The following is a 26,568-nucleotide window of genomic DNA, read 5'->3' on the forward strand; positions in this document are numbered from 1 at the left end:
AGTTAGCAGATCTGATAATAATTTGGTAATTTTAATTTCAATGAAAATTGAAAAGAAAATATTTAATTAGCAGCAGCAATCTAAAATTCCTGCCCTTAGGTACGTTTTTTTTTAAAGAAAGGATCGCGAACCTTATTGCTTCAAAGGATAGATTATTTTTTGTGGACTGAGGACGGAATAGGAAACCATCTCTTGATATAGCTAAAAGTTTTAATTAGTGCTCTTTCAAAACCGTAAGAAAAAAGGTCTATATTCTGATTATTGACAAGAACTTGATAAGAATATTTTTTTAATAAATATAAAATTAATTTTAAAAATACGATGTATTTACATTGAAGTTGTGACGCATTTGTGACGAAGATCACGTCCGCTTGCCACTTCACCCCACCCCCTCCCCATATTAGTCCGTAGTCCCCGAATCAAGAAAGGGGGAAAGTAGGGGGAAAAGTACCTAACCTCATGAAAGTTCATACGTAGGTGTTCGAACGAATGACATCGACAGAAATACTTTGACAATTCGCAATTTGTGTCAAAACATTTACTTAGGTGATTATTTTGTGTTTTCATACTCTTTATCACGTCCCACTTAAAATGATAAGTATTATCAATTAGTTTCCCCCACATTCTCATTGATAAGAAGCTATGTCGAATGTGTGAAGTTTTGCATGTAAGTTCAAGGTAATTTAAATTTATAATAATCGTCGTTGTGTCAGGACCTTTTCAACGATTACGACGCAATATGTTTACTTTGTTAGTTCATCCTGAAATCTCACTCATTTCGTGATTTTCCCTCCAATTTCCAGATGCTTTCGTCAAACAGGTTGCTGAAATGTCAGCATCATGTGCAAAAGTTTATTGTAACAAACTACTCCAGAAGAAGCAACTCTAAACATGCAGATTGTTTCAAAGTGGTTGGCAAATCGCATCCTCCGAAAAATGGTATTATTTGCATTGCCTTATTATCTCTTTGTGTCACCCCTTGTGCTATTCAAGGCCCAAATCTCATCAGCCAGTTTACGTATGTCTTAAAGTCGCGGCAAGATGTTAATTTTGTGATTTGATTGTTGATCAATGGTTTGCTCCATTCAAGAACTAATGAAGGCTCAAGCCTGCTAAGAAGAAAGCTCATCTTGCATTTTGCTTGAGTCCAGAATGAAATTTTTCGACCGATAGTGGAAGTTAGAGGTTAGCTTGTGCAACGTCTGATCTATTGTGAACCCAGCAAGATTTAGGCCCTAGCCTATACTTTCCAGACCATTTTATAGGTATAAGGAAATAATCTATCCCTTGATTTTAATAGCATTAAGGTGAATCGTTTCAGGCTCCCAGCACGGTCGAACTTGCATGCAATACATCCTTTCGATTACATCATTAATCTTGAAAGACGTTGACTAAGCATCGTTGCCACCAAAAGGTCTAAAGCTCCTACGCATGAGCCCATAAAATCACTCTCAACCATTAAAATTGCAAATTTCAGAGAAATAAACGCACGAGTCTTCATCGAGAAAAACTCAGCATTCATTACCAGGTCTGACCTTTGTATTGAATGTGACCCTTTTTCCATGAAGAATCCTGCTTTTCGGTATACCTCTAAATTTTCAATAATATAAGCATTAATTTGCCAATCTACACCAACGCATTTATGCATAATTGTTGATAAATTCTTGATTATTGATTACTTAATTTTTTGTAACTATAAACCTTCCCTCAAAGTTTAACGGTTACTCAGACTTAAGTATGGGTCTGCTGCAGCATTTTATCAGTTGCTGATTGCCAATGCGTGAAAACTGTTACATAAGTAATCATGTATTCTTCACTATTAATAGGAGTTCTCACCTTGAAAATCCTCTAAATTTCCTTTTTTTATTACCCTTTGTTTCAAGACAAACAAGTGAACAATCTTCGTCTAAAAGATCATCCAAATTGGGAATTACTAGCACCTCAAGGTTACCACTTTTATCTACCTGGAAGTGTAGGACCAGCATGGCATGATGCTTCTACTTGTGTCAACGTTTACCCACAGGTTTGTTTTCAAAAGCTGCTGCTGTATTAGTTTAAAATCACAAAGCTGAGAAGCTGCTAAATTAGTCAGCTCATGAAGTATTTTTTCTGTCCAAAGCATATAATTATGCTACTTTATTGTTATTCTACCATAGACATACAATATAATCTAAACAGTGCATACATCCCCCTTCATGAGAATATTGGTAGGCAACTGGGATTTACTGTGATGTTTCACTTTCCATTTCTGACCTTGAATATGCTTACAATCTCAAATGCATTATTGCCGTAATCGAAGATCTCCTTTAATGTAGAGGTCTGAGATGAGTATAAAAGCTCTAATTTGCCTCTCCTCAGTCTGAAGCATAAATCCTTTCTCTGATGTTACTCATTATCAAAAAAATTCTCTGTATTGCATTTATTTTCCATTTAGGCTGTTAAATAACTGAACCAGTATATGCGGGTTTCTTTAAAACATGTTTATTCTTCTGAATGTATTTTAGCCCGAGAGGCCATCTTTAGTAGCGGTGACAGTACAGTTAAGCAAAGAGACCACAAGCGTACAACCAATAGGCTGTGAGGTCATGCTAAGTCAGTAATCAAGAGCAAATCAAATACAAAAATATTTATTTTTTTTGTTTCAGAATTTCGATTTTGTCGATAATAGTGAATTAGAATGCACAGTTCAAGAATGTCCTCTTCTACTACGGAAAGGTAATATATCTTTATCTTCCTTGTATTGATAGGTCCCAGGGTTGTAGAAAGTGTGTTTATATTGGATAGATTTTGCAGGATCTGGAGAAGATTCTACTCATTTTTTCCTCTCGATCGTTGGAAAAAATCCCCATAAATGGGGAATTGCCTTATGATGAAAAATAATGTGAAATTTTTTTGCTTTCTTTTTCTTCTTTTGTCTCCTACTTGGAACAAGAACTGTGATATCCTCCATGTGTAAAAATTTCAAAGAAGAATCTTTAATGACTTTTTTTAAACTGAAAATTTCTTGTTATGACAACTGTCATGACAGATCAAGTCACAAAAGAAGTATTATCTATATCATTGGTTTAGAATCATGGTTGTATAAATGAAGCGAGTTGTTTCCAATTTTCTGAATGCACCATTTCTATTATTGAATGTTGTTGACTTCATCATTACTCTATCATGTGATGAGACAGGACTTCTACCTGAAACTGATCTATTATTGACCCTCTTTAAGCCTATCTACGGTTTTAATCTCATAGACAGGGATGCAGAAAATTATTTGCCCTCTCATTATAAAAACGCCTTTTTCCTCCAAAACTACAAAATAATGACCTTTTTACAGCTGTCTATACAAAAATTGCTTTATTTTTGAGGGAAAACCTGTAATTTCTTTTCGGTTTTGCAAATATACACTGGTTTTTGATGTGGTTCTTTAAAACAGTTCTTAGTTATCTGACATTTCCAGTGCAGGTTGAACTGGCCCCTATCAAAGAATATTTACAATTAGTCTGGTATTCCTTGTGTCACTTCCTTCGAACCCTTTAACTTTAAATTTATCGTTTCTTTCATTTTAGGAACCCATGAGTTATTTCCAGGGATAGATCTTAGTGTCTCAAATTTGACTGTTGTCACGTTATCCCAAAAACGCTCAAAAACAAGACTGAATGAAGCTGACACTGAGAAATTAACAAAATATGTAAGTAAAAGCTTCTGAATAATTGCATGGACTGTTTAGATTTTTTCTGCAAGTGCCTCTAAAACTTAGATACAACTTTAAGTACAACTACCTCAATTCAGGAGATTTTGACACTGTATATTAATTTGGAAGTAAAGAAGTGAATTTGATTGGGTTCCTCCTGGGAGGAGACGTAGGGGACGCCCAGTGAGAGGTTGGCGACAGGGGGTGGTAAATGAGATGAGAGATTGTCAACTCCCTGATGACCTGTGGGAAGACCGAGCTTTGTGGCGATTAGGCGTCGTAAAGCGCCAAAGAGCGCTGTAAAAGCAACTCATATATATATAAGAAGTGAATTTTTTTCTCTAAAATCAAGATTAAGAAAACCAAACTTCACAGTAGCTGCTTGCTAATTTATATCTGGTCAATTCGAAAAGCTCGTTATTTCAAAAGAAAAGTGGATCACCATGAAACAAGATGTATAATAAAAAAATAACCAATATATTTGTAATCGAGCGTACTTAAACAGTCTTGAACTAACGAAAATTTGTGTTTAAAAATCGCCTTTCCGCTCCTTATGGAAAATCAAATGTATATCAAAAGGACCAAATGTCAGCTGGGGCAGATATATCGCAAACTGTGACTTATATCTTAAACCCATTCCTACCTATACTAATAGAAAGAGTAGTGAAAATATTTCAATGAAGCCTCCATAATCTAAGAGATTCATATGAGGTGTACAATGAATACATCCAAAACATCAAAGGTATTTCATAAGTGTTCCACACTCTTTACACATTTTACAAATTGGTTTGCTGAAACTCTGTGTCATTCCCTGTCCAAGGCATGCTCTCTAAAGTTGTCAAGCTAAAGTATCGCTCAGAAATTTCCCTCATCCCTGGACTGAATACTAGGATGTACATGATACCTGTGTAACTTATCCGATCAGTGCGACTAAAATGCACAGAGGCTTGGTTTATGCGTGAAGAGTATGGTACTGAAAATCAGTACTGGAACTGGCCACTTCAAAGCAGCTCTTTTGCAGTGTGCTGCTCATGTAATCTAAATCGTTTGTAGTATAGACGCAGTTAGGGGTTTAATTGTTGATAGATTATTGTAGGTAGACTCAAATCACTATCATTGTACTTGATTAGATACAAAGTCTGAGGCAATGAGTGAATTTTTTTCATAGTTGTGTGACTTGCTCTGCAATAACATCTGACTTTATCATTTTTCAGTTTGTATTAACTGCAAAAGAGATCTGTAGTAAGCTGAAAAAAGCTGGATATTGGGCAGATTTTATCAACCCCTTCTCTGGATTACCATACAATGGACAAAATACTCGTCATAACTTGTACAAAACAGATGAAAGATTCAGATGCCTTGGTTTCAAAATATCTGAACGTCAAAACTGTCGATTGATTGAGGATAAAACTAATAGAAGTTTTTTTGGTAAGTGTTAAGTGTTTCATCTCCTCATAAATTTTCCAGAAAAGGGTTTTGATCACCCTCCTCATGCATATAAGATTTATTGTGTGTAATATTTCTTCCTCTGTTTTTCCATAAGATGTGTGAGATGGGAGGGCATTAACTAAATGCAGTAATTTATATTAGGCACTAACCTGCACTAATATTAGTCAACTAATCAGGCACTAATATTAGTCAAAAACCAAATTGTCATTAAATACCTGAAAAAAATATAATGGTCATTGGGAAAGTCATTCTCACATCCGCAAAATTGTTTGATGAATTTCTTATCCATATGGAGCAGCGAAGACCAACTATGGTGATCTTTTGATATTACTCAGAAGAAGGTAAACTAAATGAGTGAATATCGACTGTTTGGTCGCAGAACAACTTATCAGCATACAAATTCCAAATCGGCACCATGTTATCGGGCTGTTGTTCCAGTCTTACTAGTAGATCTTGCACATTTCTTGACCATCTGTGAAAGTAAATTTTATTTGTCTGCTGAAACTCTTGACTTGATGCCAATGACAGAGATTGAACTGCTACTAGCTCCTTCCCGCAGGTTAGAAAGGGTGGGTGTTAATGATCCCCCAATTAAATTTACCCCTTGATGCATGGAACAACAATCAAAACCAAAAACTGTAATGTAAAACTTTATAAGCTTTGCTAAGTTAAGCGTTTCTTTCACCCATTTTAGAAATAGAGTTCAATATATCCAGTGAAGGAAGCTGTTTGCATCTGGAGACAAAAAGCTCTCAGCCTTTTACCAATCAAAAATTTGCCTATTGATTTGGAAAATAAAATTTTCTCAAAATATTATACTTAAACAATAAACAATGAAAATTTGTAAGAATTTCGAGTTCTTTACCTCGAATTTTTCATGCATTTTGATCTGTCAATAGATTCATATGTATCTTAACATTGCTTGCTGAGGTGTAAACGGTGGCTGATCCACATTATCATCTCTAATTTTGAACGGCAGGCTAAAAAAATATTATATCTGTTTTAATTTCAAACATTCTTAAACAGAGAACTTAACTCTCATTGACAAGTTTCTTTCTATCTATTCTGTCTACAAAATACATTAATTTATCTTTACTTTTGTTTCCTCAGGCAATCTGTTCACAACAGCTCCTGCAAATACAGAACACCTGAAAGCAATCTTGCTCCGCCTAGGCAAAAACTAGCTAAAATTTTAGATCTTGAATCAAGAATTTTGTTTTTGTTATCTATTAATTTCTTCTAAATAGTGGTAATCCCCCTCATTTTTACATCTATATTCACTACGCAACTATACACACAATTCAAGAAGATCCACCCTCTTGAATATTTTATCACTGAATGGTGAGTTTTTTTCTTCCTTTTTTTTTTTAATTCACTTAAGTTATAGCATTTGACATGTAGCAAGAATTGTTTTCTTCATTTTGCTATATTTTTTAATAGTTTTCAACTTTCTTTTCTTTGAGGTCCTTTTTCCTCCCTATCTCTTCTCTTAATCACTCTTTAAGAATGCAGGCGTCAAAATATAACTTCTCCCTCTGTTATCTTGTTTATGTAGGTATCAATAACCATAATTTCTCTAGGGCTGAACTAACCAGTCGGAATGGAGGGCTGGTTCAGTTTTGGTTCAATTTTAAAATTTCTTAGATTACATGGAATTTTATTTTCTCTCCTATCCAGCCATTAGAAAATTCAGGAAACCGTCATCATTAATATCAATAGCAAAGAATTCTTACTAACAATAAAATTAGCTTCTCTTCATATCAGGCTTCTAATCTATTATCATAGAGCTCACAAGTTATATTTTTTCCCTCTCTCGTGTTTCTGTTTTAGTCTCCATTCTATGGCTGTCATTTCTAAACGGATTAGAAAATTTTTGTAAGTTATTGCGTTTGTAAATATAATGTATATTTCAAATAAATAAATTCCAACTAAATTTTCAATCCGTTTATTTTTTCTTTATAAGTCCAGGCTTGCAGTACAATTTCCTCTTTAACCCTCTCTTTTTAAAGTCTTAATTTTGTTTCAAATTTGTAATAGGTTGAATTTTTGTCTTTCAGTCCTTTAATAGAAAAATGGTTCAGAAAGAGACAAAGAATACCTAACCCAATAATCTCATGAAAACAAAGTGTCTAAGTCACAGAGAGAAGTTGATGAAAATCCTGTCTCTATGAATTTTTAAAATACCTATCTCTCACAATCAGTATCAATCAATCTATATCTCTCACAATCAGTGGTGTATTAAGTGGTTGTACGTTCTCAATTGTCATGTTATATATTATTTCTACGATTTTTCTGGAAAAAAATTTCACCAAATTTCCTCATCAAGTTGATATGCCCACTTTCGTTTTTACAATATTTTTATTATTTTATCCTGGGAAATTTGTGAAACATTTTTCTCGTGTATTTTTAGCCTTAAATATCTCACATTCTGTGCAACTTCCTTGTATTTCTCATCAAGATGAATAGTCCTCAGAGTCCATTGATTTCTTCTCTGAATGATTTATACACAAATGATTTCTAAGTAACAATTGAGCTAAAGAATTTCATAGGGTATTCCTCAGAAGAGTTTTCTAAAAGACATTCAAGAGGCATGCTACCGGGAGTTGGTATAAAGGAATCTCTTTTTCACTACTCTACAAGTAAATGGGATCGTTTGAAAAGAAAAAATCCTTTTTAGCATGAACAGAATGCATCGACCCTTCAAAGATTTAAATGAAACTAAATTGTCCCAGTAACAAGATAATTTTAAAATTTGGATTACTTTTAACTCTATGATGAAGTTCTTGATTCGGTCAAGTCATTGGGTGAAATCAAACATATTTAGATGTTAGTAAGAAAAAATCGCAATCTTACAACCATGTAATATTGTTCTATTGTGATTTTTTCTTCAGAAATCAAACCCAGGACCTCCTGGCTAATGAGCTGCGCTCTGGACCATTGCACCACTGTAGCGCTTGAGATAGAAGCACATAATTTTTCTGTTTCAGCAAGCTGCTCCTCTTTGCCAATTTTTGAAAAAGTCAGTTCAAAATGTTCAAATGTCCAGGCTCAAATCGGGAAAACAGTGAAACTGGGGTCCAATAGTTTCATATGAAAAAAGAAAAAACATTTACAGGGCCAAACTTACACTTGTAGCGCCCTTAGGCTAAACTTTGGTTTGGTTAGCACCCCAAAAAAGTACTCTCCGTTGGAAGGGAGGGGGATGTCCTAAACTTTATTCCTCTTCCCTCCAGACCAAAAGGAGGATGTCAAGTGTGAAGAAAATTTTTCAAATTACCTTTAAAAAATGCTCTAAGATATTCAGTCACAAGCATTTTCTGGTTTCAGAAACCGAAGGTGACCAAAGATTCGAAAAATGTCAAAAATGACGTACTGTTTTACAGCAGCTTCTCTCTCATGTTTTTTACGAAGTATTATCAATTAAGAAAAATGTGGTATGACGTAATGGTCTGGAACTTAGCCAGTAGCCCTGCATCGTTTATCAGTTCATTTTTATGCGCCTTTGCTTGAGCAATTGAAAGACTTATGACGTATGAAGACAAAAATGTATCAAACACAACATAGAAAATTTCCAATAATACTTAGCTTTGAAATAAATTCCAAAAATGTTGGCACCTCTCAGAATGATGCACCCTAGGCTATAGTCTATGAAGCCTTGTGGCAATTCTTGAATAGCCAAAAATTTCGAGTACGGTCAAAAAGAGCTTCTGGGTATTGATGGAAGAATATACTCAGAATTTTTAATCTCCAAGTTCATCCTTTCAAAAGTTAACTGGGGGGTCCAGACTTTTTGATCACTCTGTACATCTCTGTTGTAATTTGTAAGTGTAAGTATATCAAAGTTTTAAACCTTAAACAACTTACATCTAAAGAACATCCTATAATTAGAAAGCAAGTAACTAAATTAAATTTATAAATATCGACAACTGATTGAGTTGAACACAAGGATATTTCCTCTACTTTTAAATTAGACAAATAGTTATGGAAAAATAACAGCCAAGTCAGTAATTAAATCTGTTTCCTGAATGACCAGCAAAAAGAACTTTTCAGAAACTCTTAAAAAATTGTATTTCAGGGAACTTCTTGGGGTTGTATTTTAAGTAAAATTTACGAAATAATGTATTTAAATTATTTTTCTACTTAAATTTATCTATCATAAATTTCACCTAAGCAAATACTCGAAAAGTTTTTTGAAATGTATTCAACAGTTTTTTTTTTCAAGTGTCTTTCTAAAATCTATGAGTTTCTTTTAGGAGGGGGAAAAAAAAAAACATTTGCTCTATGTAGATAATTTAGCGATTCATTCCTCATTTTCAAGTTTATTCTTTTGTAATTTCCCATGTTAGAAAATTGTCGTGAAAAATATCGTGAACTCGATTCATTATGCGTATTTGTATTGAGCAGTAAATTTGCTCTTACAAATGTGTATCATACAAGTATGAAAGTTTTTGTCTTGCAAAGAAACCTGGCTACATTGGTAAAGTTTTTTATTTTTACTTTTTTTTGTGTGTTTCTTCTAGGTCTTTTATATCAGAGATAATGGGAAAACATAAAAATAAAATAAAGGATCATTCTCCAAAGCATAAGAGAATGAAAACCAAAAGGAAACGTAGTAGCCATACAAAAAAATACAGTCGTGAAGGTAGAAGTTCAAGAAGGAGGAAGTCGGACGTCAGTTCTAGTGATGATTCCATGTTCCGTGACGATACATCTTCCGTTGAAAGCACTCAAGATAAATCAAGAGATCACTCACGCAAAAGGAGGCGTGGAAAAGATGACGAAAACAGCTCCAGCTTTGTACAAAAAAAAGGCAGTGAAAGTTGCTCAGAAGACTCTAGCAGTGATGATAAGAGGGAAAATAATGCAGGTGCAGGAAGCAGGCGTAAAAGTAAAAAGAGTAAAGAGTTGTCACCATTCACTAAAAGTTATGAACGCTGGAGAAATATTCCTGGGAGTGAAGATTTCAAGGGCCATCTACAAAGGACATTGGTTGAGCCTCAAAGTAGTACCACTGACGATAGAAGAAAATATTTTAGACGAGATGATCGTGGAAAACAAATCTATGTAAACAAAAGTAGGAAGCATCATGACTCCTCCCATGAATTGAGTGAGGGTGCCAAAAGTAGTGCAAGTAGAGAGAATTCTCCAGAAAGTTCAAATGAGAGGTCGCAAAATGAAGACAAAGACTTTAGTTTCACAGTGTATCAGTATGAACTTAATAAAATATTTTGTAGGGATGCTTCGCTTATCCCCGACAAAGAGGATTTTTGGCTCTTCGTGAAAAAATATGAGGCTATGAAGAGGACTAAAAGCCAAAAATGTAACCTAGAAGGTAAGTGATCCGGCACATAACACTAATTATAATGTTAATGAATGACTTTAGTCAGCTGAACATCAGAATCGGTGGTTCCTGTTCAAATATTTGCACATTATGGTTTCTCTTAAACTTCTTCAGTATCGCAACTCTTTCCTCAACTCTCTAATTTTCCTTTGCATTGAAAAGAATGTAGAAAAAGCTTTTCACCTTTATTTCAGTATTTGGTTAAAGAATCTCCTCAAAGTGTACCTCCTCACTAAAAAATCAACCTAATTTTCTTTAAGACGTTTCTTATCATCAGTGAAGTTATTTTCAGTTGATTTCTTGTCAGTAAGCAATCGGTGCAACTTATTCAGAAGTACCAATAAACTCAGATAAAGTCGCTATTCAAAGCATTGTTGGCCTGTAAGTCTGTCCAATTAGGTTGCTTGGCCTGTAAAACTGATAATTATGGCATTAACCCATTTTCGCCAGCTCCGCAAATTCTGATACCTAAGAATCCTAGGGGCCTTCTCACTGTTACTACTTTTTAAGTAACTGTTCCCATAGTTCACTGAAAGTCGATAAGATTTGCCTAGTCATCAGATAAAAAATCACGCATCAAAAAGTTCTAATTCTGATCTGCCTAAGAGTTTTGCCTTATCATTATGACTTTATTCAGAACATATGCCATGTCTCAATCATGAATTTGTGTTTTAGAGTCAGTTCATTGATACCTTATCCTATCTCCCTTCTAACAGAGTTGTTAGTTGTATGAGTGATTAGAACAATTTTATCTTTGAATGAAAAATCTATGTCCTCAGCAATTAATTTTTCAACTAAATTTACTTCACAGACATTGAATCTCAAAGTTTTATTTGATGAGAGCTGTTTTCTCTCCTTTTTTTCCCCGAAAATATACCTGGTCCCAAAAATTTTATGGTTGACTTAAAGAAGATTAGCAATTTCGGGAAAAAGTTCCAACACTATGAACTCTTTTCATACAAATAGTAAAGTTTAAAAAAATCTACATTTTAAACTAATGTGGAGGTAAGCCAGTTGTTAGAGCAGACAATTGTCATATTTATAACTTAGCAAAAATTAGGTATTTACTGTTCACATTACTCCCACCTCATTTGAAATTAGTGCTCTAATCATGAAAAAAAGTTGTATCAAAATCTTAATCTCCAATCGTGTCTCTGTCTTCTGATACTACTGATGCAATTTCTTCTGGAAATTTTCAATAGAATTGGAAAAGAAAATTGCAACCTTTGAAATTCCTTCAAAATTGCCACGCACTGCTGAACGTATTTTAAAAGCAACTGATGAGGAACTGATGGGCTATTTACCACCATTTGATGAGTATGATCGAAGGCAACGACTGACAAAATTACTTTTCCGAGAATTTAGACTCATCATCCGCATTTATCTTGACTTCAGGGAAAAAGAAAGGATTTCCAAAGAGAAGAAAATTCAAGAAAGCAGAGCTAGTTTACCTGTAGCTCAATATCGGTAAGCTGCTGTAAAGATTACTTTTTTAGAATTACAATTTGCTTAGGAGACTTGAGTTGAAGTAATTGTAGCGCATGATACATTACTTACGTGTACCTGTCTTGGCCCGTCTTTTTCTTCGGACGTTTATTCTTGACTATAGCTATTTAGGCAATTATCAGGTTTACGAAGGAAGAAAGAATAAAACAAACTAAAATGAAAGGGAGCGAATGCCAGAAACTGCTCACATTCTGATGTTGCCAAAATTCTTACCATTATCACTGGTACAATGTTATTTCACTGATAAAATTCTCTCTCATTCCAGCGATGAAATAATCAAAGCTGTCCAGTCTGAGAGGGTAGTCATAATAGCTGGAGACACAGGCTGTGGAAAATCAACCCAAATCCCCCAGTATCTCATGGAAGCTGGCTATAACAGGATCGGTAAGATTTTGCGTGAAAGTTTTCTTATATATAATTCTCATACTGTTCCCTCCAAACTTAAATGAGTATCATGAGTATATGATTCATATTTAAATTACATCTTTGGCTTTAAAATAATGTATGGTATCAATAATCTAACCCTTTGGTCGCTTTAAAAATCAACATTCCATGTTTGCACATTAACGTGATATGAGTCTGACCTGTGTGTACAATCTCCTCATCTGTGATTGATCAAGCAAAAAAAAAAAAACAACAAAATGTGTAACTGTATCCCCAAATACAAATTAATTTGCCAAAAAACAGTACTATAACAACTTAATCTAGGGAAAGGCTGCTGCAAAACGCTTACTAAAGATCACAGACAAAAAATTTAGTTAGAAAGAAAAACTGGGATATTCAAGATAGTTATATACTCATTTTCAACTGGCAAAAATAAAGGAAAAAAGGAATCGTTGATTTGCTATTATTGCAAAACCAAGACTTTTTCTTTAAATTTGTATACCTATTTTGCAGCAGCCTCTCCTTTGATTAAGTCGTTATTTTACTGTTCTCCTGTTCCCAGAGCAGTCCCCTTTTTTCTTCGTACAAATTAAGCTAGGTCCAAAATGTACTTGTGTTAGCTTTACCTTATTCTGCACTCCAGTTTTTTTTTTTTTTTTCATAAAAATTTTGTTCACTCATCATTTTTTCTTCCAAACTTTTTCATTTGCATTTTTCATATCTCATATTTTGATTACAGCATGCACACAGCCACGGCGTATTGCGTGTATTTCTCTATCCAAAAGGGTAGCATATGAAACGTTAAGTGAAGCAGAGAATCTTATTGGGTATCAGATTCGATTTGAGAAACAAAAACGACAGGATACTAAAATTGTCTTCATCACGGAAGGCTTATTTTTACGACAGGTATGTATTCAAAGTTTATTATTATTAGCTCATTCCCTGAATTCGCAAATTATGTGAGGAAAGACTGAATTTTCCAGTCTGTATTTGTTTTATCTCATTGCTATTTATTCATCTGTTTTTTTGCACCAATGCACAAAGGTTTGTGGAATTTTGACTTCTGAAAAGATTTACAATCTCATGAGAGTTTCTCATGTATGATCGAGTGTTGAAAAAAATATAATCACAATTTTTTTCCTACCATGCAAGGATTTTTAGAATTTTTTTTTTAATTTTATACATCTAAATTAAATCTGGCTCCATTATAAAGTACTCAAAAGCATTCAAGGCACCGAGTCAAAGTAATAAACGCATGTAAAGTAAATAATTCCTGTTTGTTATTTGGCACGGCTTTAAAATAAGCAAAAGAGAAATTTTGACACTGGAGTTACAATTTGTTTGAAATAACTGACCCACCAACCGGTTCTGTTCTTGAAGTAGGGATTTTGGAATTTTTCCGTTTATAATTTTGAAATCAGCTCAAAAAACACACTGGAATCTGATATGATGATTCAACTATTTTTTTCTTCCACACTTATGATATGACTGAGGCGTTATTTGAATTGCTTCTGCAACTTTCGATTTTGTTTTCAGTCCTTTTAGTATTTGGCTCATTTTTATATTCATTTTCCTCAAACTTACTTTTTCGTAAATTTGGATAATATTCAAGCTTATAAACGTGCGTTTTGAATTTTTCAGAACGGACCATGCAAAAAACGACTATCATGGCATATCTAGGCACTGCACTGCAGGGACGCTCTGTGACTCAAAGATTTTCACGAGTCATGCGAAAACAGTCGATGTTTAGTGTCTTTATTTTTTAATTAGTCCGTTCCAGCCATAAAAAGAGCTTCAGACCATTTGAGATCCTTTTTACAATCCATTTCTGTAATGTGTAATTAACTTTTGAATGCTTTGTAATACCAAACTAGTTTTCTCAAAACTAGAAAAAATAGTCTTCAGCTGTTTTCACATGGCGCAATTTCATTATTTGCAGGTTGCAAGTGAAGGATGGGGTCAATATGATGTTGTTGTCCTTGATGAGGTCCATGAACGGCACCTAACTTCGGACTTTCTTCTCGGGGTAGTCAAGTGTTTATTGCACCAAAGGGAAGATGTAAAAATCATCCTAATGTCTGCAACCATCAATATTAAGCTCATCTGCACTTATTTTGGTGATTTGGCCAAAGTCATTCAGGTAAAAAACATGAGAAAAAATGTATATTTTTTTGTCCACTAGAATACGCACCAAGTTGCATCAAGTTTGGATAAAAAAAATAGGTTTGAACTTTATTTATCCATGAGAAGCAAAGCTGAGGACAAAGGTTGCCAACTATCCTCTCATTTAAAATATATTTTTTACTTTAAATTTTGGATAAGAAAAAATGTACGAATAATTTTTAAAACTTCTATCAGCTCATTTTTTTAAAATGCAACCTTTTTTTTTTTTGGTCACAAGTAGGAAGTTATTTTAATCAGCCGATTGATGATACCCAATTCAGAGTCAAGTGAGGGGCTTGGAGGACAAGAGGCATAAGTGCAGTTTCTGCTCTTTCAAGAAATACGTATTTGAAGTTTCAAAATTACGTGGAGCCTTATGGCGGAAAGGAAGTTTATACTCACTATTTGATGCTTTAAAGTTGGATTTTAGTTTTGAATTTTTTACAGAATCTACTTTCCATCTAGTTTTAGTTGAGTTTATGAATATCTCAATTTTTTCAAAAACTGCACTTATGCACCTTGTCCTCCGTGGCCCCTTAAGTGCGCCTTAAACTTCGTCTCTCTAAGTCCTTGTTTGCTTTTACTTCCCCTTTGCCTTCTTCTCGTACAATCTGTTTAGGTTCCAGGTCGTCTCCATCCGATTAAACTTGAATACCACCCAATACCTGCCTCAGAACGATCTGAACGGTTTGATCCTGCACCTTTCCTACGAATAATGCAGTTGATTGACAAGAAATATCCTAGTAAGCTCCTATCATTCAATTTATAAATCTTTATTAAATTTGAAAGTTTTCAGCGCTCTTAATTTCCTGAGAGCCCACCAACGTCACTTCTGAAGCTGAAATTCAATGGCAAATTCCATGAAATAGCAGAATGCATAATTGATGAAAATATGATAGAATATGGATAGTATCTTATATCAAATAGAAATTTTTCTTATTCAGTTGAAATTACAAATCTGCAGAAGAGAAGAAGTTTTCTAAAAACTGTTTTTTTTTTTAAATTTAATTTAATCTTACCCTTATGTTTTTGTTTTTTTTATCATAGGAAAGTAGGAACCAAATTCCACCAACTCTCTTTTTTGTCTCTCTAACCGGGGGATGTTAATTTATTTTTCAGGGGACGAACGTGGGGACTTATTAATTTTTGTCAGCGGAATGGCTGAAATTACTGCTGTAATCGATGTTGCCAAAAGTTATAATGAAAGAGATGGAACATGGATTGTCCTCCCTCTTCACAGCTCTCTTTCTATAGCTGATCAGGATAAGGTATGATGTTTTAGTAGCCTATACGTAATTTTTCTTAAGTTCTGTTGTAACTAATTTTAAGTGCCTTGCTCAAATAAGGTTAAAGTTTTAGAAGAACCCAAGTATATATGATGAGACTAGAAAGTAGACTTGAAGACTAGAAAATTATTCCAAAAAGAAGGAAAAGATAATGAAAAAAGCAAGGCATTTGCATGTAAGATATGGTGATAGTAGCAAACCAATGAAGATGTACCAAGACTTAATTAAGTGTAGGATTTTTATCCATGAATTTTTTCCACTTCAAAATCTTGTCAGTAGTACCGGCGGCCTTCTGTGGGTCAGTGTTTGCAGCCCTAGCTCTATGAGCAGGAGGTCCTTGGTTCAATTCCGAGTTGGATGTCCCAAATTTGACAGTCTCAAATAACAATTGCCTGGGGCTGGTCTTTGAGCAGGCATTGAAAGGAAATGTGACTCTAAGATCAGAATTAGGATCAGAATCACCTGCTTAAGGTATCCTTATAGGTGGGCTTAATATAAAAAAAACATTGTGTAACCTCCCTATTTGTGTCACAGGTTTTTGACTATCCGCCAGAAGGTATGAGGAAATGCATTGTTTCAACAAACATTGCAGAAACATCAATTACCATTGATGGTGTTCGATTCGTTGCTGATTCTGGAAAAGTGAAAGAAATGATGTACGACTCGGTGGCGAAAATGCAAAAATTGAAGGAGGTGTGGGTGAGCCGAGCCAGTGCAGAACAACGAAAAGGAAGAGCAGGTGATCTTACCGGAACTTTAGAACTTAAAAATTCTGTCTCCATTCGAATTTGGATACTTTTGTAATAAATCGCTCTAACAACTTAAATTCGAACTGAGACAGGCTTTAAATGCGTATAAGTGGGAACAGGGTCCATGTTGCATGGAAACAAAATTTGTCAATTCGAGCAATAAAATTACAGTTTGGGTTTTAAAATACTGTCCAACATCCCACAGAACATGTTGCAAGCGATTTAAGTATTTTTTTTCTCTGTCAATGAGGAGCATGAATTGCAATTTAATCCAAAGATTTTTACCCTCAAACATAGCGAATGAAACCTTTGAAACATTTTGCTCCAACTTTAATTAATAATGTTAAATCTGCATGACTCTTGTCATTCAGGCAGAACTGGACCTGGTGTATGTTTCCGGTTGTACTCAGAAGAGGAATACACAGATATGGCTCCATACTCAACTCCTGAAATACAGAGGGTACCCTTGGATTCTGTCATTCTCCAGATTGTAGCAATGGGACTTCCTGACGCTCGGAAATTCCCTTTTATTGAGCCTCCTCCAGCGCAGTGTATCGAAGTCTCAATCACATCTTTAAAGCAGCATGTAAGTACATATGTACTTCTTAATGAATCAAGAATGAAAGAATTTCTGTATGTATTACACCATCAAAATCAATGGTGCCTCTTTTAGACTTAGATGAATTTTCAGAATTAATTTATGAGCGTTAAATGACCTTCCTTTAGAATCAACAAATTTCATTCCCTTTCAGGAAGAAACATAACTAATTGAAAAAACTTTTGAATTCAGCTAATCATAAGTGTTGCTAATCTCTGACTTCTTCCTTGGTACACAGAGCTCGAAAGTTGACTAATAAAAACCATCCAATATTAAAGGAGGTGACAGTTCTTGAGAAGACAGGGAAAACATTGAAGTCAGTAGATTTTCCTAAACCATGAAAAGTCAGGGGAAAGTTTGACAGTTTGGTTTTCGGTCCTTGAATTTTCTCTTCTTCTCAAAACTTGTGAATGGCTTTAATTGCATATATGTGCTCTATCAATTGACAAAGTTAATTTTTACACACTTTAGGCTATTTTACAGTAGAATTTATACTTAAGAATCCTTTGTGTTGTTTTTACAAAATCCTGTTTGTATTCATTTTCCTTTTAGGGTGCACTCTCATTCGATGAAAGTCTAACTTCAATCGGTGAGATGTTGTCTCGTTTACCTGTTGATATTCCTCTTGGTAAAATGTTAATCAATGGATCGTTATTTCATCAACTGGAGCCTATTTTGTCGCTTGCTGCCGCATTATCAGTTCAAAACCCGTTCACAAACCGAGCTTACCGTGATCCAGAATGTGAGGTAAATCATGAAAATTTCAACTGCAAGATTCGTATCTTTTTCATCCAAAAATTCATGAAAATATAAGCACTGATAGGAACGTAATCCTGATCAGGACTCCAGACAGTATACAAATTTAAGCGTTCTGAAGTGCGTTTTCTCTTTAAAATTTTGTAGAACACAATAAGCTTACCAAACCAAAAATTACTGAAATTAACTACCAACCAAGATATTAACGTTTTTACTTAGATTGTTTACGAAAAATTTGAATTTCCCACTCACATGAAAAGCAAGAGTCCACCCAAATCGAATTGCTAACCACAATGGTTTTGGCAGCCTTCTCAAAAAGAAAAGTTTCTTCCCCGTCCTGGATGGTTTAAAGTGTAAAGAATGTGCAATAGCTGAGTCAGAGTGCTGATATTGAGATTTTCATATTTTTACACTGCAGAGACTGTGACAGTAAGTTTAGTGTGCAATTTCAATCAAGTAGATTATGGTTTTTTTTATAAGCGAAAAGTTTGAATTTATGCATCGAAAAACATTAAAAGGTATCTTCATGAGGAGTTCCTTTCAGTAATTTTCATAGTACAAATTGAGTTGTACGTGAAATTTTGATGAGAAAACATACAGCATAATACTTAAATTCGTGCCTTGCTGAATAATCCATTATGTTTGTTTCCATGCACAGGCAGATTGCAGCCATTCTCATCATGACTGAACTATGTTTCATCTCAGTGTGCAAACATTCAAAAGTGGTCAAGATTAATAAAAGTGTTTCATCCTTGCTTTTATTTCTACCAGCTCTTATTGCTTTGATTTGGACCAAAATTTCCCTTTAAAAAATCAATTATCTAATTAAACACTTCATAATATGTGTTTTGGTAAATATTTTTGAATGCTAAAAATTTCTTGAGCTTTCACAAAATATTTTGACTTTTTTTAGAACTCCCGGAAACTCCTGGAATCGGATCATGGTGATCCAATAACTCTTCTGAATGCATATCGAGAATGGTTGGAAGTGAAAAGTGGCAAGGTGAGGGGCGTTTCTTCACGTCATTGGTGTCGGAGGAGGGGACTGGAAGAGCAGCGCTTCTATGAAATGACAAAACTGAGAAAACAGTTTAAACAATTGCTACAGGTAAGCCTTGATGAGCTCTGCTTTTCATGTGGCATCATTTAGTAATGAATGTTCATCCAAGATTTTATAAAAAAGACTCATCTGCATTAGTTAGAACTGGTAATAAGTGACAAGTAAGATTGCAAAATCAGGGGATAATACAAATGTAGCTAATTTTGAACTGCTATCTAGTGTAATCTAGGTAAAACTAGGCAAAAATTCTTTGAATACCATTGTCTTTTGAGACTTATTAAGTCTCTTGTGCAAAGATATCTTCTTCTTTGTGCAATTTCTGCTTAAATTGACCAGCCTATAAAACGCCCACCCACAATAGTGCTCAGGAAAACACTCTACCAGAGGTTAACCCTTCGCTGTTGACCTTAAGTGCTGCATTCAAAGCAGGGTTTTCTTGGTTATTTTTTTTTGTTGAAAAATTTCCAACTTAAATTTTAATATTTTTTCCATCTGTGAATTCTTAATTGTAAAAAGTTTGTATATGCTACTTAACAGCTGTTTCTCTTTTTCTTTTTGAGTAAGGATTGCAATTTACTCCCATCAGAAAAAACTAATGCTGAAAAAATGAGCAGTGCCGAAAGAGCCTTGCGTCATGGTGAATTGAAACTCCTCCGCTCTGCCAAGCGACAACATCAGAACGAGGCACCTAGGAAACGAAAGATTCTGAAGCCAGATTCTTGGGAACTAATGTATGAAGGAGAGGAAGAAAAGGATGACACTGTTGATATTGGAGATATTGATTTTAGGTTGGCTAATGACAGTTTGACAGTCCAGGTATGAATCCTTCAAATGCTTTTGTTTTTTGTACTAATTGTTTTAGAATTCATTCGTTCGAGCAGATTTCTAAACCAAAGCTCTTTTTTTGGAATGAATTATTATTTAGGTCAGTGTGACATGGTTTATTTTTCATCAAGATTTTATCAAGACTTCGAGTCAAAAAAGGAGTGTGTCCGAACATGAATTATAGCTCTTTCTCATGATTTAACGTAATTCTTTTTTGTGTCGTGTACAAAAAATTTTCATTTTTTTTTATCTTTTGGAACTCTCTAGTTGATTTGAACTGGAATCCTTAAATTTGAGCAATTGAAAATTTTGAACCCACTGCAGAAGCAGATTTCAGAATGTCATTTTTTCAACAAGTGGCAACAAACCTAATCAATTTTTTTTCCTCCTCTGAGGTGAATACTACAATTTTATTTATCATTAAGATAAACTGAGGCCATTTTAAACTTAGTGCCAAAAAACTACAGAGGAATCAATCATCATACCCCCAGCGTTTTTTTATTACGTCCAGACCTCTGTAATGGTCTGTTAGCGTATCATGAAATCCTAAAAAAGTTATGTTACTTTTTTGCTCACAGAATTTACTCAGTGGATCAACAACTTGCAGTTACAAGGACTTGACAATGTTGAAACTCATCTTATGCAGTGGTCTGTACCCTCAGTTTGCAATAGCTGATGAATTTAATCATGTGAAAGTGAGTGTGAACTACTAGTGCATCATGTTGATGTTTCTCCTCTATGAATCGGCACCATAGTTGTATTTGAGGGGCTTTAAGTGCAAGTTGCATAAGTAAAATTGAGACATTAATGATTTCAAGTCAAACTAGTCTTAATGCATGTGCTGTTAAACATTCCCTCCCCCCGAATTCCAATTCTTAAGCATCAAAAAGTCAGTTAGAACTTTTTCTCTGCCGTAAAGATCCATGTAATTTCGAAACTTCAAACACGTATTTCTTAAAATAGCAAATATGCACCTATGTGCCTTGTCCTCCAAACCCCTCATTTTTAATAATTATCTGGGATGCCCTTTGATGAAACAGTTTTCTTAGGATTGAAGAGCAACAAATACTGAAGCCATATTCTTTTGGACTACGAAAACAGTCAAAGACAGTAATAGAGTCTCTGTATGTTGCTGTGACCCAACCTTACGCTGATCATTGAAGCAAGCAAGAGTCGGCCAAAGCCTTTCCTCATTCTGAGGTTGGAACAGTAAAAAGTGGCTCTTGAATCGTCTTGGACCTTAGATTGTTCTTGTGATACATATTCTAGTGCTTGCTTTGATTTAAGTGTGCATCAATCCATTGTAGAAAAATAGCAAAACTTTTAAAATCTATTTAAGCCGAAATTTAGGAAATTAATCTTTCCGTAAGAATTGAAATCTACATCAAAGACGCAAGGAAGTGCCCAATACAAGCACTTATATTGAATCCAAGTTGAATAAAAATCCATCACATTCCGTTTCAATTACCGTTTTGGATTCTCAAAATGTTGAAAATGTAAGTGTTGTTACTTTGAATTAAAATTTCCTATTTATACATGCTTATGTATCTTTAAATATTTTCATTCTCTCTTCTGTTTAAAAGTTGACTTTTTGCCATAATTACTTCATTTAGCACTGAGTCTAATACGAAAATATCAATTTTATGTCAATCGATGTCATTTATTTGGATTTATTCAAATTAGTAAATTTTATTTAATACAGAATCCAATGATTTTGAGACTCATCGGAAGCTTAATTGAGGCTTACACTGTAAAATACACATCCTAACGTAAATATAAATAATGTGTAAATGAGCCTCAAATTTAATGTAATGTTCTTTTTCAGACTGTGAGTGAGCAACTTTTTCACACTCCAACCAAACCATTTGTATCATTGCATCCAATGGGATACTTTGCCAATCATTCTGATGTTCTTAAGCTAAGTGAAGCAGAAATAGAGGATATTAACGCTGAAGGTTTCAGCGCAAAATACCCTGTTAGCACTAGACACCAGTTGCTTTGTTTCATGTAAGTAAATCAATAAGTTGACTCAGCAATCATAAACAGGGGTACCTACTACAAATCTTTTTTGCAGAATTCGAAAGAAAAATTCTTAGTTGTAATCTTAACTCTCTGTCAAAAACAACATGGGTTTGAAAGTAGTCCTGAAAACAATTGAAATATATTTCTGACGCAAACCTGGACACACCTTAAATGTTCTCCACTGAAATTAGGATGAATATTACCTAACAGAAAGTTTTATTAGCACCAAGAAACAACTACCAACCAGTTTTACGACCTGTCACTCAAGTAAAAGGTCATTCAAGAACCTTCATAAGAAAATAAAACAAATCGGGTAATTAAAACACAGTTACTTACATTTTTCTAACCAGGTACCTCTGACTTTTACTGCTTGCTCTTATTGGCTGGAAAATTGGCTGCACTCAAGCATTTAAATGATTAATGTCATTTTCTCTTCTTTTTTAGGTCTTTGTTGGAAACTACAAAACCGTTTTTAGTGAATACCCTGCGAATTCCGGCGGCTCATTCACTTCTTCTTTTTTCACTTGAGCTGCACACAAGCAACAATTTTTCCAAGTATGTATCTGAAAGCACCTTTCTCTCTCTAATTATTGCAATTGACTGCAAAATTTACCCTTTTTTAACAGGAAATCAACTTAACTAGAGGATCTGCTGCAGTCTCCAAAAAAACATTTGCATTCAACAAAATCAGATAAATTTTATCATCTAGTTAATGATCTGGTCATCTGGCCAAAAGTATCACATGAGCCATTTACCCTATGTTGCCTATATAGTTCCAACTTTTGCTCTTCAAACTTCTCCACCTATTTCTGTAAAAATTCAAGGAAGTAATTTGATGACAAATTAAAAACGTTCAGGTCAAATTTTCAAGTGATCCTGCTCATCAGTTTTTCTGTAAAAAATCAGACATGTTTGGAAAGTTTGAGGACAAGTTAGCAAAAATGGCGCTTGTGATACTGTGGCTGGAAGGTGGCAGGCTTTCTTTTTTACAATTGTTAAGATTTTTTTTTATTAAAAAAAAAAACACCAATTTTGGATTCACACATTATTTAACAGGGAGTAGACCGCTTGCACCTCGACTAATTTATTGCACTTATAATTGGATTTGGTGTGTACCAGCATGCCCTCGTAATGTTAATTTTCCTAGAGATTCCATACAGACTTTGATAGAGATTCAAGATTCCTCGCATTAGATAAGTGATATGTAGCCCAGTTAGCGTAACATAGACACCCACTCAGGTAAAGAATTCAATGTTCTAACATCACTAACCTTATTTTAACTTTCTCACAGGATTGTGTGCGATTCATGGATTCAGCTTAAATTTCCTCTTCCTGAAGCAGCTGAAATATTTGTATTGAAGGCAGTAAAGTTGCGCCTCAGGTGGGAGGAGCTACTAAAACTTAGATTAGAAAGTAAGTATTTATCTTGGTTATGGCTGTTTGAAAGCACCTAGTTTTACCATTCGAAGAAATGAACTAATTTAGTTCTTCAAAGTAGAATCCCTCGAAGTTTCAATTCGTATTTAGCATCTGAAAATACTTTTGAAATACTCTTCAAACTGAGTTCTGTAAATATTGTGGTACCAAGTTTCTCTTTACCTGAAATGACTGTTGAGTTGACTGGTCGCTTGCATTAAAATTGCAGTAAAACGAGAATGAATCATTTCCCCAGGGTCAATTAAAGTATCGTAGTTTTAGAATTTCATGAAGAAACACCTCGACTAGATTTTTAAAATTGTTGAGAAGTGGCTAATTTGCTCCCCTGCCCCCCTAATTATTAGACGGGGCTGAATTTTTATCCAAGTATCAAGGAAATTTAGTACAACATCTGAGAAAAGTTTGGGTCAAAACTATTGAGGGCAAACGTCTTTGGAACAACCTATTTTGTGCTCTTTAAATGAGGATCATTCGAATCGTCTTATTGCAAGTTTGGGTCAAAACTATTGAGGGCAAACGTCTTTGGAACAACCTATTTTGTGCTCTTTAAATGAGGATCATTCGAATCGTCTTATTGCAAATGTCGATTTTAGTCAGTTTTGTTCACAAAGAAATTTTGAGTTCACTGGTAAATTGAATTTAATATAAAGTTAAAAAGTCATTCCGAGTTATCGAAGAACTTGGAGAGTTATTTTGTACAATCAGAAAGAACTTCAAAAAGTGAAGGAAACTGCATGAAGTCAGAAAACAGAAAAAATGCAGATTTGATCAGAAGCACTTTTTCTATAACCGTGCAAAGTTATTCAATTCATATGCTCCGAGCTTTCAAAGCTTTTTCCGTGTTCGATCATATAACCTAAATGTGTTTTTCTGCAGTTCAAAACTGGTCAGGCAATCTTTTAAACGCATCCTTAATCAAATTGCTAACCATTCGGCATCAAAAGTTCCTTTGCCATTTTCAGAACTTTCGGAACTAATTAATTTTAAATGATCATCAACCCTGTATCCTGATTTTTATTGTATTATTGTGCAGAGCGTAATTGTGCGGCTATAGAGCAGACAATGTGTCAGGATCTAGTCAAGTTCATGACCATTGATATTGGTTATTCGATTCAACGCATTTTACCTGCAACCTTGAAAACCATATACGTGAAATCCAGTCACAGCGCCATCAGTGGCATTAATCCAATTAATCCCGACTTTGAAATTACAGAAAATGCCAAATATGGAGGCTATGATCTGTGTTCATTTCTAGTATACGACTGGTGAGTACTGAGCTCTTTTATTTGCCCATGTTTCTAGTTAAAATGATTGGTGCTTTCACTAGATTAAAAGTATTTACTTGCTACTTTTTCCTAATTTTCTCAATATTACCATTTACCATGTGAAATAAGAATGCAGTGAAAATAATCAAACTTAATGTTACTATAGCATTCGGTCCACTCTCCAGTTAGGAAAGTCAGAACTTAAATACCTGGTATTTGTATGGAGCAAAGAATGTCATCTTGCTGTTTTCAAATTATTAATGGAGCTTTTGTATACCAGAAAGATTTTCCACTGGGAATCCACCTCTATAACTAGTCACTCTCTCTATGCAAAGACTGAATGAGAATACATAATCAGGATTGCTCTGGCTGCAACTTTGGAATCCCTTCTTAAAATGCCAATCTTGCTAATGTTTTCACTTCCTATGTGTGCATGGAAAGGAGTGTGGTCCTTATTTTCAATTTTTTGATATCTTAACGGATAAATTCCTAAAAATTTTGGAAACTGAGTAGAAATGTTGGAACATGTTGGGTTGAACAGTGATATACAGTGATAATATTATTGAGAATATTCAAACTGATCTAGATGGCCCGCGGAATGCACTGCCTGATAGGTGCTGTGCTCTTTGAAATATTAACAGTAGTATTGCTCTTGTTCGATGTTACTGATCATAGATGATTACCGATGCTATTTTGTTTTGATAACAGCTCATATTTTACGTGTCACTCTGATTTTATTTATGCTTTTGTAGTTATAATTGTCTCCGTAATTATGTAACTAAAATTGTTTTGTTTGTATATTTGCCTTGATGATGGTTTCGTGTAACCAAAAGGCTCATTTTTGTGAGTTTTGAATTTTGGAATTTTCTTGATTTTTTTCTCTTATATTCAGCTTTTTCTCTTTGCTTCAGCTTTTATTAACTTTCCTAGCTTTCAATTTTTCTATTTTGAATTTTCCCATCAGTTTAGAAAATGATGTTATGATGGAGTGGGATTCCTGGACATGTGGCTCATGTGGATTAACAGCTGCTCTATCATCTTTTGAAAAGCTTCAACACAAAGTAACTTGCGCTCCAGAGAGTCAGCTTGATGGTGAGCCCTTTTGTCTCTAAATATTTTTCAAAGAACTTCAAGTGAATGCGCTCTATTTTTATACATAAGGACGCTTGTTATCCAAGACTTACGCCTAATCAGCTATGGGTCAAGAAACCGCATCCTCAAGGGTAAATTTTTTGGGATGACAATAAATCCAAAATGATTATTAGCAAAATGGAATTTTTTAGTTTTGTCTAGGACAGTTTTGCCTCCAATAGTCTTGAGCAGACATTCTTGCTGCATTTGGATTGATATCCATAGAATCAAGGAATAAAGTTTTTGAGAGGCCAAGATTCCTGAAGAGAGTAGGGATAGAAAGCAACTCTAAATCTGTAATTCTCCTCTTGTGATATATTCATAGGAAGGTTGTGACAAAGAAAATGGTGGTTGTCTGCATCATATACTTAATGGGGGGGGGGGGGGTGTATCATGTTCCAGAAAAAATGAGGTACATATCAAGAAAGTTACCTCTTGCCAAGTTTTTCTTTTTTTTTTGTGATGTCATTTTCTTCTACTCTCTCCTTAAAAATCCATTAATTGTCCATTAATTATTGACCTTTACCAGTGATCGTATTTCCATATCCTATTTCCAAGTAATGCTGAAAGATATTCCTATAACTCCTAATATCTTTTTTCTCATCTTGATTTTTTTCTTTCATAAATGTTTCCAGAGGCAGAAAGCAGTACGTCTGTTGTTCGAAAAGCAAATGCCAAACAATACAAATGTGTTATATGCAACCAAGAACTGTATCTCACGCCTGTAGAAATTTTGAAGCATCAGAAAAGCCATTCTCAGTAAGACCTATACATTGTGATTTCAATCTCCTCCTAAAATTGTTAAGCTATATCCTACAATTTTAAGTACACAGTGGAATTGTAAATATGTATGTATTGAAAACGTTTCATAATGACCACTATATAATATTACATGTACATTACCTTTTTTCCAA

At 34.5% G+C, this 26,568-nt stretch overlaps 2 protein-coding genes across 4 annotated transcripts; both read left to right on the forward strand.

The window, feature by feature from the left end:
• The first annotated feature begins 388 nt into the window (after positions 1 to 388).
• Positions 389 to 9,790, forward strand: LOC109043135 (cobalamin trafficking protein CblD). 3 transcript variants are annotated; one of them, XR_011900388.1, is made up of 8 exons: positions 551 to 667; positions 804 to 939; positions 1,884 to 2,023; positions 2,646 to 2,715; positions 3,558 to 3,679; positions 4,897 to 5,110; positions 6,242 to 6,472; positions 9,652 to 9,790. XR_011900388.1 is itself a non-coding variant. In XM_072303477.1 (7 exons), the coding sequence occupies exons 2-7, from the start codon at positions 804 to 806 to the stop codon at positions 6,313 to 6,315; spliced, it is 756 nt and encodes a 251-aa protein (XP_072159578.1). In that variant the 5' UTR covers positions 389 to 546; the 3' UTR covers positions 6,316 to 7,071. The 3 variants fall into 3 exon arrangements, 2 of the variants coding, with proteins under 2 accessions (XP_072159578.1, XP_018915779.2); XM_072303477.1 differs by lacking the exons at positions 551 to 667; positions 9,652 to 9,790 and adding an exon at positions 389 to 546 and having other exon boundaries at positions 6,242 to 7,071; XM_019060234.2 differs by lacking the exon at positions 9,652 to 9,790 and having other exon boundaries at positions 6,242 to 7,071.
• On the forward strand, positions 9,671 to 26,568 carry LOC109043134 (probable ATP-dependent RNA helicase DHX34). Its single transcript, XM_019060233.2, has 19 exons — positions 9,671 to 10,463; positions 11,675 to 11,939; positions 12,244 to 12,362; positions 13,102 to 13,268; positions 14,302 to 14,502; positions 15,145 to 15,268; positions 15,645 to 15,793; positions 16,346 to 16,550; positions 16,932 to 17,146; positions 17,711 to 17,905; positions 18,828 to 19,022; positions 19,539 to 19,790; positions 20,378 to 20,494; positions 21,625 to 21,806; positions 22,266 to 22,376; positions 23,113 to 23,234; positions 24,292 to 24,523; positions 25,488 to 25,615; positions 26,290 to 26,568. The coding sequence occupies exons 1-19, from the start codon at positions 9,671 to 9,673 to the stop codon at positions 26,415 to 26,417; spliced, it is 3,900 nt and encodes a 1,299-aa protein (XP_018915778.2). The 3' UTR covers positions 26,418 to 26,568.

The sequence above is a fragment of the Bemisia tabaci genome, chromosome 1, assembly GCF_918797505.1.
Source record: "Bemisia tabaci chromosome 1, PGI_BMITA_v3".
In the NCBI taxonomy this organism is placed as follows: Eukaryota; Metazoa; Arthropoda; class Insecta; order Hemiptera; family Aleyrodidae; genus Bemisia; species Bemisia tabaci.

Excerpts from the sequence above, each read along its gene's own strand:
- LOC109043134 (XM_019060233.2), top strand. The coding sequence starts at position 9,671 with ATGGGAAAACATAAAAATAAAATAAAGGATCATTCTCCAAAGCATAAG. Across the intron at positions 17,147-17,710 it reads TCACATCTTTAAAGCAGCAT|GGTGCACTCTCATTCGATGA; the intron begins GTAAGTACATAT and ends TTTTCCTTTTAG. Across the intron at positions 24,524-25,487 it reads TCATTTCTAGTATACGACTG|TTTAGAAAATGATGTTATGA; the intron begins GTGAGTACTGAG and ends TTTTCCCATCAG.
- LOC109043135 (XM_019060234.2), top strand. Across the intron at positions 940-1,883 it reads ATCGCATCCTCCGAAAAATG|ACAAACAAGTGAACAATCTT; the intron begins GTATTATTTGCA and ends CTTTGTTTCAAG. Across the intron at positions 2,716-3,557 it reads TCCTCTTCTACTACGGAAAG|GAACCCATGAGTTATTTCCA; the intron begins GTAATATATCTT and ends CTTTCATTTTAG.